The 13,336-nt window shown below is 33.6% G+C and overlaps 2 protein-coding genes across 3 annotated transcripts; both read right to left on the reverse strand.

Annotated features, from left to right (window-relative positions):
* Positions 1-627: 627 nt before the first annotated feature.
* LOC133295144 (probable serine/threonine-protein kinase PBL1) lies at positions 628-5,133 on the reverse strand. 2 transcript variants are annotated; one of them, XM_061493944.1, is made up of 5 exons: positions 4,982-5,133; positions 2,787-3,457; positions 1,997-2,254; positions 1,628-1,747; positions 628-1,477 (listed from the first exon to the last, which is right to left on the reverse strand). In XM_061493944.1, the coding sequence occupies exons 2-5, from the start codon at positions 3,414-3,416 to the stop codon at positions 845-847; spliced, it is 1,641 nt and encodes a 546-aa protein (XP_061349928.1). In that variant the 5' UTR covers positions 3,417-3,457; positions 4,982-5,133; the 3' UTR covers positions 628-844. The 2 variants fall into 2 exon arrangements, with proteins under 2 accessions (XP_061349928.1, XP_061349934.1); XM_061493950.1 differs by lacking the exon at positions 4,982-5,133 and adding an exon at positions 3,748-3,826.
* Positions 5,134-12,513: 7,380 nt separating this feature from the next.
* LOC133295122 (uncharacterized mitochondrial protein AtMg00860-like) lies at positions 12,514-12,948 on the reverse strand. Its single transcript, XM_061493923.1, has one exon. It carries the CDS (start codon positions 12,946-12,948, stop codon positions 12,514-12,516), a length of 435 nt encoding a protein of 144 aa, XP_061349907.1.
* Positions 12,949-13,336: the final 388 nt, after the last annotated feature.

Below are 13,336 nucleotides of genomic sequence, written 5' to 3' on the forward strand. Positions count from 1 at the left end.
CAATGGAGCGAATACTTACATAATAAATGAAGCATATAACTTCTAAATTAAAAGTTATGTTATATTGATTCAATTTTCAATTTTTCTCAATAATTAAGTCCTTCAATATAAAATACATCATTTGTTAGTTTAATAGCTAATGCGTGGGAATGATAATTTCTTTATATAAATGAAAAAAGTCATTTTACTTTATGCATTGATTTCACAAACACAAGTAATTCCTCTATTTCTAATTTATTTGAAATTGACTTTTCTTTTCTTCTTATTTATCCCTAACCTAATAAATTACTTAATAAACATTTGAATAGATTAAAATAATTTATTTGATTAGTATATTTAAGTAGAAAAAATAAAACAATTTTCTTCTGCCACACGGTACATAACATTCATTTTAAGAAAGCGTAATAATTAATAAGTTAACTTTTTATCTTAATTGAAATGGTGTTAAAATCATGACAATATCGTACATTTTATTTGAAAATCTTCTGCCGATAAATTTTTGTCATACCAAAAGGATCTCAGGACCAAATTTAATTGCACATTCTGTATCACATTATAGATTAAGCATCATGGCAAAGCTAATTTCTCTTGTCCCGTGTATTTTCTTTATTAGAGACAGGAGAAAGGAGCATAATGTTAAAGACCATATAGATTTTCATATAAATGGGGTAACTAATTGAAAATTTAGACCAACCTTTGCACTATCTACAAAAGAACATCCTCTCGGCATATCACACTGAGGGATTAAAAGGTGGAAGAACCACACATCTTTTATCTCCTATAAACTTGTGTTGAATCACACCAAAAAAAAAAATAATAAATAAAAAATGAACATTATAGACAATCAACATCCTTCAACACTAGCCCTCCTAGAGGCTGAGGATGATGACTTGCGGCTTTCTTGCCTATCAAGCTCCTCCAAAGAAAGAGTTGAAGAACAAGCACGCGGCGGAAGGACAATTGGCACTCCAGACCATCTTGGAGGAGAAACAGATACTGGGGCTGCTGATGGTGGTGATGGAGAGAAACTCAACCTAGGTGCAGGACATATGATACCATTAAGACTTGGTGATCTTGACATGTGTTTTCCAGAGATTGATGCTGGTTCTTTCAGAGGGAACCTGCAAGAGTACTTCAAATCCTGTATCATTTTGAGATGCTTAACAACAGTTCTCATTGTTGGTCTTTCTGATGGCTCCTTTTGAAGGCATCTTTGTGCAATGTCAGCTATTGTTCTTGCTGCTTTAGAAGGAAAACGACCTTTGAGTTGAGGATCCATTATCAATGACAGACGATACTCATCAGCTAGGAAAGGCCTGCTCCACTTCACCAAGTTCCTCTCTTCCTTGGGGTGACGGCTATCAAGATTCTTTCTTCCTGTGAGTAGCTCCAGAAGAAAAATTCCAAAGCTCCATACGTTGCTCTTTGGAGTGAGCATTCCTTTCTCCAGTGTCTCCACTGATAGGTTTCCAACAGCCTGGACAATAATATATTCTTCAATATAATGAATGGGAACAAAAATTATGGAATAAATATTCATGTAAAATATGAAGATAAGGTAGATGATATTAGCTGAATATAATAAACATTAGAATAACACAAAACACTTTTAAGTTGAAGAACATACAGATGAACTGCTCGAAATCTCTTCCTCAGGAATATGTCCCACACAACCATATCCTGAAAGCTTTGCACTGAAATCTTTGTCAATCTGAATGTTGGCTGTTGAAAATTCATTATACATTGCCTGTAGATATAAAGAGGTATATCAGCAAACATTAAAATGTACACTTAATTGAATTCTAATGTACTAAAGGAAGGTCAGTGGAAACAAAGCATCTAATCATGACATCGTTCAACCATATTATGAAAAACACAACGACTCAGGTCCTTTAGCACCACTCACTTGGTGAGATCTAAAGTCCCCATGCAAAAAGGAAGGGCAGACATGACAACACGAGGCTTCTTCAGTTTAATATAATTTTATGCTAATTACCTGAAAAGGCCCTTCTTCATGCAAAAAAGTAAGTCCTTGTGCAGCACATATAGCAATTTTCATTCTTGTATTCCAATCAATTGATGGTCCATCAGATCTCCCATACAATAAGCGGTCCAAGCTTCCGTGATATAGCCTCTCATAAACCAACATTCTATGTTCCGAATTATCACGAGCATGGAATCCTAGCAATTTACAGAGGTTTGGATGCTGTAAAGATGCAAGAGTATTAACCTCATTTATGAATTCCTTCAAACCCTGAAACAAGACAGAAACTTTTAAGACCACTTCAGAAAGTTCTCAGGTGATTTAGAATATTTTAATGAGAGAAAACATAAAAATCACAACATATAATTATGTTTCAATCAGCAAGTATGCAACCGATAACAGCTTTTAAGCACTTCAATTTGCAATGGTTTGACAACATATTCATACGAATGGAGACATAACAGAGTAAGGAGGATAGGAAGTAGAACAGGCATTAGACACTGATAAATAGCAAGTTGAATGGCACCAGTTGAAATACTTGAAAAACATTTTGATGCCTGCCGTAATTCCTTTGAAGCATATATCGGTTCATTCAAAATAACAGAATATAAAGCTTACCTATAACACATCTTATATATTATAAAACACATAAAAACATTGAACTCAAGCCATTCTAAGATAATAAGTCATTGCTTCGGTATATTTAGTAAGTGTCCACTATTAAGAAGACCAGTCAGCAATTTCTATGCACATGAGGATATCAACAACTGAAATTAAAGTAATGCAATACGGAGAAAAGTACCTGAGATGATGGGTGGAGGCGGGTGACAGTAGCTTCAAATTTCTTTGAACTTGAAGCATCATCACCAAAGGAAGCTTTATATATGGTGGACGAAAGACATTCTGACATGCATCGATCTGAAGAGAAATTGTGGCAAGCAGCAGCAATTTCCTCATACACAAAGTTCCGGAGTGACCCAGTAGGAGGAAGCGGCAAAGGTCCAGAAGCATATAGAGGACCAGTAGATGTCCCCAACTTAAAGCTGCCAACAGCCTTCAATGCAGCACCGCCCTGGGGAGATGGAAGCGGTAAAGGTTGTGGACTAGATGAACGTTGTTCCTTCATTGATCCAGTTCGATGTTTTGACTCTTCTTGTTCCTCATACTCAATTGAGGCCAAAGCATCTTGTTCTGCTGCATCAAGAGTTGATGGAGCAGATAATGCTCGTGCTCTATTATTAGTGATTTTATTAACGGGCTGAATGGGTTTCACTCTGGTCCTAAAACTAGGAGGTGCAGATTGGAGTGAGCGAGTATGAATTTGAGGTTCAGGCAGTACTGTAGGTATATGCTCGTTATGGGTTACACGTTTTGCATGCACGATCTGATCAGACTTTTTCTTCTTGCTCTTCAATACAGTGAAACACCCCATCCTTTGTACAAAATTTGGTTATTGTAGAGAAATGTTTATGTCTGCAAAAACAAAACAAAAAAGCCGCATAAATAAAAATTATATCTCAAACAAAGTTAGTGTAGTTAAACACGCCATAGTTTGACAACCCAGAAGAAATAATGCTAATATGTGTTTCCCAAAACCATAGTTTGACACCTTGATTTGATTCTCATTAATATAAGGTAGGCACTTGTTAGAGTTAAGTTTGAAACGAAAAACAAGAAAACAAGGGAAAATGGTGCATAATTTTCTCTCTATCAACATTAATTACTAGATAATTGCGACAAAACCCAGAAGCCATTTTGCAGACCTCTGTGCCAATGGGATTCCGGCCACACCCACCCATCACTGCCTTGGATCGTTGCTCCATAGTTTCTGCTTGGATCCTGTCCCTCTGACATACGTACCGTTGAAACACAACGGGATTGACACTCCAATGATTCCGGCACAATTCCAGCGATTCAACATGTGATTCCAAATACAAAACAAACCTCCATGTGATCTGTATCAATGGAGTGAGGAATCGAATCGAATCATGATTCCTGTGATTCTGATCACCATGTGCCTAACTAGTAATATAGGTGCATCGTCGTTTCGTTGTTTAATTTTGAGTAAATGCCCATTTTGATCTTCAAAAGATTTTCAGAACAACAATTTAGTCTTTGAATGACGATTTTGGGTCATTGCACAACATCAATTTGGTTTCAGTAAACAACAAATTTTTGGACTATTTTGATGTAATATATATATCATTCAAGAACCAAATTGACGATCTGAAAATCTTTGGAGGACCAAATTAGCTGTCTAATCTATAATTTTTCTGAATTATATCTTCTCCACTGAGCACAACTTAAAACAATAAAACATAAACAATCTTTCCTTTCTTCTTATTTTCATTTCCCTTTTCATTCCTTGCACCCAATTGTTCTTAAGACTTCATGTTCACATAGGCACCAGCCACAGTAAATTGAATGGAAAACAATACAACTAATCAATAATTGATTAACTGATTGCCTTATAAACCTCATTTCCAACTTGTGTACATCACATTTCCATAAAAAAGAATAATAAAATTACTTCAATTTTCCCATCCCACTTTCCAATTTCGACAACAAATATATATTTATTTAAAAAAAAAGGGGGGCTACATGCTTTTTTACAAATGAGGAGAACTACTGAACTTCTAAAGACTAACTCCACATACACAAAGCCCTGAATCTCCATATATTCAACTACATGAAAAGCAATTCAGATCCATAACATCAAAGAGATTTTACAAAAACCCATTTATTCCATTTAGTTTCCAAATATTAATAAGGTAAAAAGGAAAAAGAAAAAGGATTTTCCATGCCTTAAAACTTCGTTCCAACCAACAATTTTCCAAATAAAATGAAATAAAAAATAAAATCAACAAGAAAATGAACAACGAACTGGCGAATGAATCAGAATGCAAAACAAGCCCATAGCAAATTCCCAAGAAAATTTGCATCAGAAAACGCTCAAAATTACACGAATCGAAAGCAAAGGAAGAAGATTGAACGAACCTGCGGAAGAGATGGCAGCTCATGCAACTCAGAGTGAAGCGATCCAGCGGCGGTGAAATGGGTAAAAATCGAAACTTTTTGTGGTTTTGATTTGTCCACAAAAACCCCTTTGAGTCAAAGAAAGCAGATTAGAAAAAGCTGAGAAGTGAAGATTTTAGAGAGAGAAAGAGAGAGAGGGAGAGAGAGAAAAGTAGGGAAGAGTTATTTAGAATTGTAGAGAGAGAAAGAAAAGGATGATGAGAGAGAAAATGGAACCCAATGAGCATTGAGCAGTGGTCAAACTTAACCAAAACCCACATTTAATTTATGTGATTAAAGTAATATTTTCATTAAACACAAAACGTATCCATTTTCCTCTTTCCCAACTTTGCCCTTTTTTTGTTTTTTTGTTTAATTTGGCTTCTATTTTTGGGTTTACCTTGAATGCCCCCTTTGTATTAAACCACAAATAAATGTATTTTGAATTTGGTTTTGAATTTTGACTAATTCAATTTTTTAAGAGTTCATTTTTTTTTACCGTCAATTCTTTAAGATTTGGTACACTTTGCTATAGTTTTTACTTTTTATTATATGTTTTTTATTGCCGTACTGAAAATTTTGTTACTACAACATTCATTACTTCAATCCTAACATTCTTATCCAAAAATTCACATTTTTTAACTTAGTTGAAGATAAAGTGACGCATTTTTAATCTGTGATACAATTGTCTTTATAGATTTTTTTTTTGAAATAATAATGTTTCTATATCTATTTCAAGAAAGGATTTTCATTGCGGTAATAATTATATGATAAATCATTTTACAAATTATATATATATATATAAGAAAAATATTTTCTCATGTTGCATGACAATTGAATTCTCATACAACATGAGAAATGAGTTCTCATATTGTGATCTTTCGATTTACGTGTAAAGTTTTTTTTTCTCTTTTTAATAAATATAGGACTCACCATTAATTGAGTCACAATATGAGAATTCAATTATCATGTAACATGAGAAAATCAAATTCCATATATATATGAGTTTGCTTTTTTTGCAGTTACTGCAGATAAGTTATCTGCAGTAAGTCAATACGACGCCGTTTTGGGACGGAAATCATGGTGTTTTTGTAATTTTAATTTATTTTAGGGTTATAACAGTCTTTATATTTATAATTTTTTAAGATTTCAATACTAAAACGACGTCATTTTGGGAATAAATATAGATAACTTCTCTGCATTAACTGCAAAAATATTTTTCCCTATATATATATAACTAGTCGATATTGCTAATTTCTTTTATAATTATGGTAATTTAAATTAAACTAAATAAGAAACATACAAGAATAAAAAAATTTATTATCATGTTTCTTAGAGAGAATGACCTTATGAACCAACTATTCTTATTGGTAAAATACCTTTTAACAAACTTTAATTCAAATTCTACTTTGCCCTATATGGTCAATTGATCATAGGTAAAGGGTAGTTCTTTGTTTTCTATATTATCAAGGACGAAGGACCTCTTGGACATTTCATAGTTCAAAGCACACCAAAAAAAGTTGAAACTTAAAAAGAAAAATGGTGGTGGGTCCATGGCATGTTTGGTAATTTCAGAGTGCTCCACGACTTTCAACGAAGTTCACCTCGATTGAGGGTGACAGCCCGGTCAAAGTTGTGAATTTTTTTATTTTGTTTTCTAATAATAATTAAAAAAGAAGAAGAAGAAGAGCATGCGTTGGTCAAACAGAGCCATCAAGTAGGTCTTTGACTCTAAACTTATGCCGTCCGATTCGGACTAAGAGCTCAGATCAACGGCCTTTAGAACTTCGGTGGGTCCTTCCTGACATCAACCTATCTGTCTTTCTACGCGCTGTGAACGCGTGGCATGGATTTTCTTATTCATTTCAATTATCAAATTAGAAGTGTGGGTCCCAGTCCAAACCCTCAAGTGCCCAACTCAACAACTAGCCTTTTGTTGTTTCGTGTAATCAAGAAATATGGACCAAAGTTTGACCACCTTTAAACCAAAAAAAATAGTATATACAATGGTTGTTATTATATAGGGTTTTTTCATTTTTTTATAAGAATTTGAATTCTTCCGTTGTGACTCAATTAGTTGTGGGATTTATACTTATTAAAAATAGAAAGAAAAAAAGAAGTTTCGTATGCAAATTCAAGGGTCTCAACATGAAAACTTATATTAAATATATCTCCGGTCATCCCAAAACTACGTCGCTTTGTTTATTTATTTTCTTATATTAATTGATTCACCTTTGAATGGTTATGATTCCCTTTTTCTCTCTCTTCCTTTATCACCATCGATCAATCTTTTTATGGTTATGATTTAGTAGCCGGAGATAATGTTATATCAAACAGCTTGAAAAATATTTTTTCATATATATATATATATATATATATATATATATATATATATGTATGGGGTAGGATCCTTTGATACCAGTGTCAAAATTAAAGTTTGACACCAGTGTCAAATTTAAAGTTTGACACCTTATCTGAGAGCCGTTACATTAAAAAAATCAACGACTCTGATTTGGAAGCATGTGATACCATTGATCTTTTTTGATATAACGGCTCTCAGATGAGGTGTCAAACTTTAAATTTGACACCGGTGTCAAAGGATCATACCCCTATATATATATAAGGATTAATATTTCTCATATTATAATAAATAATTATATCTCCTATATACACATAAAAATATAAGATTCATGTTTTCTTTTTCTCTTTATTATCTTCATATGGCCCCACATGTGCTCCACACATTTTATATATGTGTAGGAGATAAAATTATCTCCAATAACATGAGAGACATTAATCTCATATATATGGATTTAATGTCTCTCATGTTGTAAGAAATAATTTTATCTCTTATATACACATAAAAATATGTGAAACTCATTTTTTCTCTCTCTTTTCTCTTCACGATGCCCTACACAGGCTCCTCACATTTTTATGTGTATGTTAAAAATAATTTTATCTCCTATAATATGAAAAATATCAAATCCTATATATATATATATATATATATATATATATATATATATAAATAATTTTAATGTTGTAATGCTATGTGTAATGTAAAATAACACTTTTAATATAAAAAAATTAATGACATTTATTCATTAATGGTGAATTAGATATGATATTCATTGATTGGACAGAAAAAAATGGTTATCGACGAGGTGACTGTCAATCCCACTTTCTATTATTACTAGATCGTAATCGGCTGAAGATAAGTATTTTGTTCATTTCAAAAAAAAAAAAAAAAAAAAAAAGAAAAAAAGAAGAAGAAAGAAGTTAAGTATTTTGCTACACTAGCTCTCAATCTTGTGGAGAAACAGCAAATCCTAATCTACCATAAAGGTCCATTTCACCGCTAAAGCCGGTGATAACTATTAACTAGAACATTTTTGATGCAATTGCAGTAGATAACTCTTTTATTGAACAACTGATATTTGGATAAAAAAATATTTTTCTTTTTTATGTGTATAAATATCACAGTCATTTATAAATTTTTATTGGATGATAATATCAAACAAATATTGCGACATTAGTATATTAGATATTTCTGGTGACAAGATGTCATTTCCTCCTCCTTTCTTTGTTAAGATCTAGACGTTTTAGAACGGTAGCAAAAACTAATCGCCCAACAAAGATTCTATATGGAATACCAATAATAACTTACGGTCTGTTTGATTTTTGTTGTTAAAAATAGTTTTTTATTTATATTCAGAATAATAACATAAAAAGATATTTGATAAAAACCTATTTTGTAAAATTAGTTCTAAAAAGCTATACCTGTTTTTTAGTTTTTAGAATTAAATTTAGAAAATATATTTGAATTGTTTTGTTTTGTGTTTTGATTTTTAACTTTCAAAACAAAAATAAATAAATAGAAAACACATATTTTTTTTTAACTTTTCTAATAAACAATTTAAAAAAAAATTAAAACACAATCAAACAAATCCTTAATATTAAGCTTATGTGTCAAAACATCGATGTGTACTTCATGATTAGCAATTACACACATATATATATACGTGTGTGTGAGAGAGATGTTATAGTTACTGCATCTTATTCTTCATATCTCTCTTACTACTATATCTTAACCGTTGAATTGCGTCAATCTAACGTTTATAATTTATTGGAAATTAATAATTAATTAATAAGCATGACCCAATAAATTATAACAGTTAGATTGATAGAAATCAACCATTGATTTAATAGTAAAAAGTAGTAAGAAAATGAGGTAGTAACTATAATCTTTCCCTATATATATATATGAAAAAAATTACTCTTATGCAATATAAGAGTAGTTTCATCTCCAATAGACCCATCGAAAACCATGACAGTTTTTTTCTTTTTTTGTAAGGCAGACCCTATCTATCACATGTGTGTCTACAACATGAGATTATATGAAACCATATATATCTATATATATGGGAAAAGTGTTTGTCATTTTAAATGACATAAAGTTATGTCATTTTAAGATAGAGATAGACACAAGAAAATATTTTTTATTTAAAATTTAAATTAAAAAAAATCACTCACTTTCTCTCACATGATTTTCATTCGTTGTGTTCATCTCTCTCTTAAAATGACATAACTTATGTCATTTAAAATGACAAACACCAAACCCTATATATATATATATATATATATATATATATATATATATATATATATGAGGTAGGATCCTTTGACACCGGTGTCAAATTTGAAATTTGACACCTCATATGAGAGCCGTTAGATAAAAAAAGATCAATGGTGTCACATGCTCACAAATCAGAGTCGTTGATCTTTTTTTATCTAACGACTCTAAGATGAGGTGTCAAATTTCAAATTTGACACCGGTGTCAAAGGATCCTACCTCTATATATATATATATATATATTTATATAGGGCTTATCATTTCTCAAGCTGCCGCACATAAAGTTATCTCCGGCTGCTAAATCATAACCGTACAAAGATGGATCAATGGTGATAAAGGAAGAGAGAGAAAAGGAGAATCATAACCATTCAAAGGTGAATCAATACATATAAGGAAATAAATAATCAAAACGACGTAGTTTTAGGGTAACCGGAGATAAATTTATCTCAAACAGTTTGAAAAATATTTTTCCCATATATATATAAAGGATATGATCATTTTATATAAGAATAATAAGCTTTACATCAAATCTTAACTATTAATTTTCGTGTATCTAACGATTATAATTTATTATAAATTAATAATTAATTAATAAGTAAGATCCAATAAATTTCAACAGTTAGATATATGGAAATCAACGATTAAGTAAATTTATCTTATATATATATATATATATATATATATATATATATATAGACACAAAAAAAAAAAGATGTATAGACTGTTAAGGGTGGAACCCTTAAGAAGAGAAGGAAAAGGAAAAATTGAAGAGAAAGAACTCTGATTTTATTCAAGATACCTCTGAAAAAGCATTCGATACATCTTTATACTCAACTAACTACTAACCACTAATGCTTTCTGTCCATACACGTGTCACCTAATCCTACTCTCCTGGTTATTTTATTAACACGTAATTATACGAGCACAATAGGTGCCAATGCATCAGTAAATTCCTAAACCACTAAGTGATGAAATCAGCTAAAAGCACCGAGTCTCTTCTCTTGCGAATGGAACTCCTTCTGGTTGTAACATTCCCTCGCTCTTCACAATTGACCTTGTCCTCAAGGTCAAGATTGGGATATCAACGTTGGAGATCTTCTTCCTTCTCCCAGGTAGCATCTTCAGGCACTGAGTGGGACCATTGGATGAGGAATTCACGAACTTGCTTGTTGTGAGAAGTTACAATGCGTGTGCTTAAGACAGCAAGAGGGACCTGTACTGGTTTGTTGTCAACAACAAAGGATGGCAAGGGATCGGCGTTGATTTGCTGAGTTCCCACCCAAGGTTTGAGCTGTGAAACATGGAAGACAGGATGAATTTGACATCCAGATGGTAACTTCAATTCATACGCAGCAAGCCCCAAGAGACAGAAGATTTCAAATGGACCAAAGAAACGTTTACTAAGCTTATGATTAGCTCTACGTTCCACCGTAACTTGACGGTAAGGTTGTTATCGGACCCATACCTGATCTCTCACTTGAAAGGTTCTCTCCTTGTGGTGTTTGTCATATTGTATCTTCATTCGGTTTTGAGCTCTCTATAAATGCAATTTCAGTTGCTTCATGATGTCATTTTGCTGTTGTAACATAGTGTCAATGGCTTCGATTTTTATGAGCCCCCTTGGATAAAAAGGAATCAATGTAGGAGTCTTCCCAAATACTGCTTGTTAGGGGGTCATGCCAATAGCAGAATGAGTAGCTGAGTTATAGTGGTATTGAGCCAAAGCCAGAAATTGAGACCATAAGCTTGGCTGTTCATAACAAAAGCAGTAAAGGTATTGTTCTACGTACCGATTGGTAACTTCGGTTTGGCCATCCGATTGTGGATGATAAGATGAAGTAGTCCTCAACGTGGTACCACTTAATTTGAACAAATGGATCCAAAACTGACTAAGAAATATACTATCTCTGTCAGTCAAAATCGAAAGGGGAAAGCCTTGAACACGAACAATGAGGTCACAGAACAATGCAGCAACCTTAGCAGCTGTATAAGCTGCGGGTAAACAGCCAAAATAAGCAAACTTGGAGAGTCTATCTACCACTACTAAGATGGTGGTGAATCCCTTGGAGGCTGGTAACCCAGTAATAAAGTCCTTAGACAACTCTTCGAACACTCCTTCTGGTATAGGTAAAGGTTGCAACAAGCCAGAGGATTTGGAAGTCTCATATTTAACTTGTTGACAAATTTGACATTCTCTAACAAATTGCTTCACATCCTTGCGCATAGTTGACCAGTAGAAGGTAGCAGAAAGGCGCAGGAAGGTGTGTAAAACTGCCTTTGAAGAACATGATTCCATCTCGAACCAAGAATTCTGGGTTAGCATTGGGGTTGTCCTTAAACTGCTGATGATGTTGTAAGAGGTGTGGAGCTGTTGTGTTCTGTTTCTGGATCTCAGTAACTATGTCAAAGTCTGGTTATGACAAAATGGCATTGAGATGACCCTCTTCAAACTTCCTAGATAAGGCATCAGCAACCAAATTTGTTTTTCCTTGTTTGTACACAATACGAAAAGTATACCGCATTAATTTCCAGAGGTATTTTTGCTGCTCCTCCGTGTGAATTGTTTTAGTGAGAAGCTCCTTGATACTTCGATGATCAGTGCGAATCACGAACTTGGAGCCTAATAAGTACTGATGCCATCTTTTAACAGCAACTGTGATGGCATATAACTCCCCTATGTATGTTGAATCATTTGCTAAACGAAAACACAATTTCTTACTAAAATAAGAGATAGGTTGTTCATGTTGGAGGAGGAAAACACCGACTCCACTACCTGAGGCATCAGTTTCAAGCACAAATGGGTCTTCAAAATTTGGCAAACGTAACATAGGAGTTTGAGTCATGGCAGCCTTGAGTTGTGAGAAGGCTTCATCAGCTCTATCTATCCATACAAAAGTATCTGATCCTTTAAGAGTTCTGTCAGTGGGAATGCCAAAGTAGCATAGCTCCTAACAAATCTTCTATAATAGCCAGTGAGGCCCAAAAATCCCCTCAACTGCTTAAGTGTTTTAGGAACAGGCCACTCCACCATAGCAGATATCTTCTTAGGATCAGCAAAAATACCATTGGCATCAACCACATGACCCAAATACTCTATTTTTCGGGTGCCAAAGGAACACTTACTGAGCTTAACAAAGAAACAATGTTGTTGTAAGCAGCTTAATGTCATTTCAAGATGCTGAATATGTTCTTCCACGGATTTGTTGAATACTAATATATCATCAAAGAACACAATGATGAATTGCCGAAGGTCCTTGAAGAGATGATTCATGACTGCTTCGAAGGTAGTATGAGCATTGGTCAAGCCAAATGGCATGACTAGGAACTAAAAATGACCATCATGAGTGCGAAAAGCAGTCTTGTGTACATCATCTGGAAGCATTCGAATTTGGTGGTACCCTGCTCTGAGATCCAGCTTTGTAAACACAGTGGAGCCCCCTAATTCATCCAGGAGTTTATCAATAGTTAGAATAGGGAAACGATCCTTGATGGTGACTGCATTGAGGGCTTTATAGTCTATGCAAAGCCTCCAAGAATTATCTTGCTTCCTAACAAGCAAAACAGGAGAGGAAAATGGGCTTTGTGAATGTTGAATAAACCCAACACTTAACAAGTCAGATACCTGCCGTTCAATCTCTGACTTTTGGCTGTGAGCATATCGATAAGGCTTGACATTAATTGGTGAAACATGATCTACGAAGTGA

Source organism: Gastrolobium bilobum, unplaced genomic scaffold, assembly GCF_033153095.1.
Source record: "Gastrolobium bilobum isolate Gb01-03AN ecotype WA unplaced genomic scaffold, APGP_CSIRO_Gbil_v1 utg10722, whole genome shotgun sequence".
In the NCBI taxonomy this organism is placed as follows: Eukaryota; Viridiplantae; Streptophyta; class Magnoliopsida; order Fabales; family Fabaceae; genus Gastrolobium; species Gastrolobium bilobum.

Excerpts from the sequence above, each read along its gene's own strand:
- LOC133295144 (XM_061493944.1), bottom strand. The coding sequence starts at position 3,416 with ATGGGGTGTTTCACTGTATTGAAGAGCAAGAAGAAAAAGTCTGATCAG. Across the intron at positions 2,255-2,786 it reads GCCTCCACCCATCATCTCAG|GGTTTGAAGGAATTCATAAA; the intron begins GTACTTTTCTCC and ends GTCTTGTTTCAG. Across the intron at positions 1,478-1,627 it reads AGATTTCGAGCAGTTCATCT|GCTGTTGGAAACCTATCAGT; the intron begins GTATGTTCTTCA and ends ATTATTGTCCAG.
- LOC133295122 (XM_061493923.1), bottom strand. The coding sequence starts at position 12,948 with ATGCCATTTGGCTTGACCAATGCTCATACTACCTTCGAAGCAGTCATG.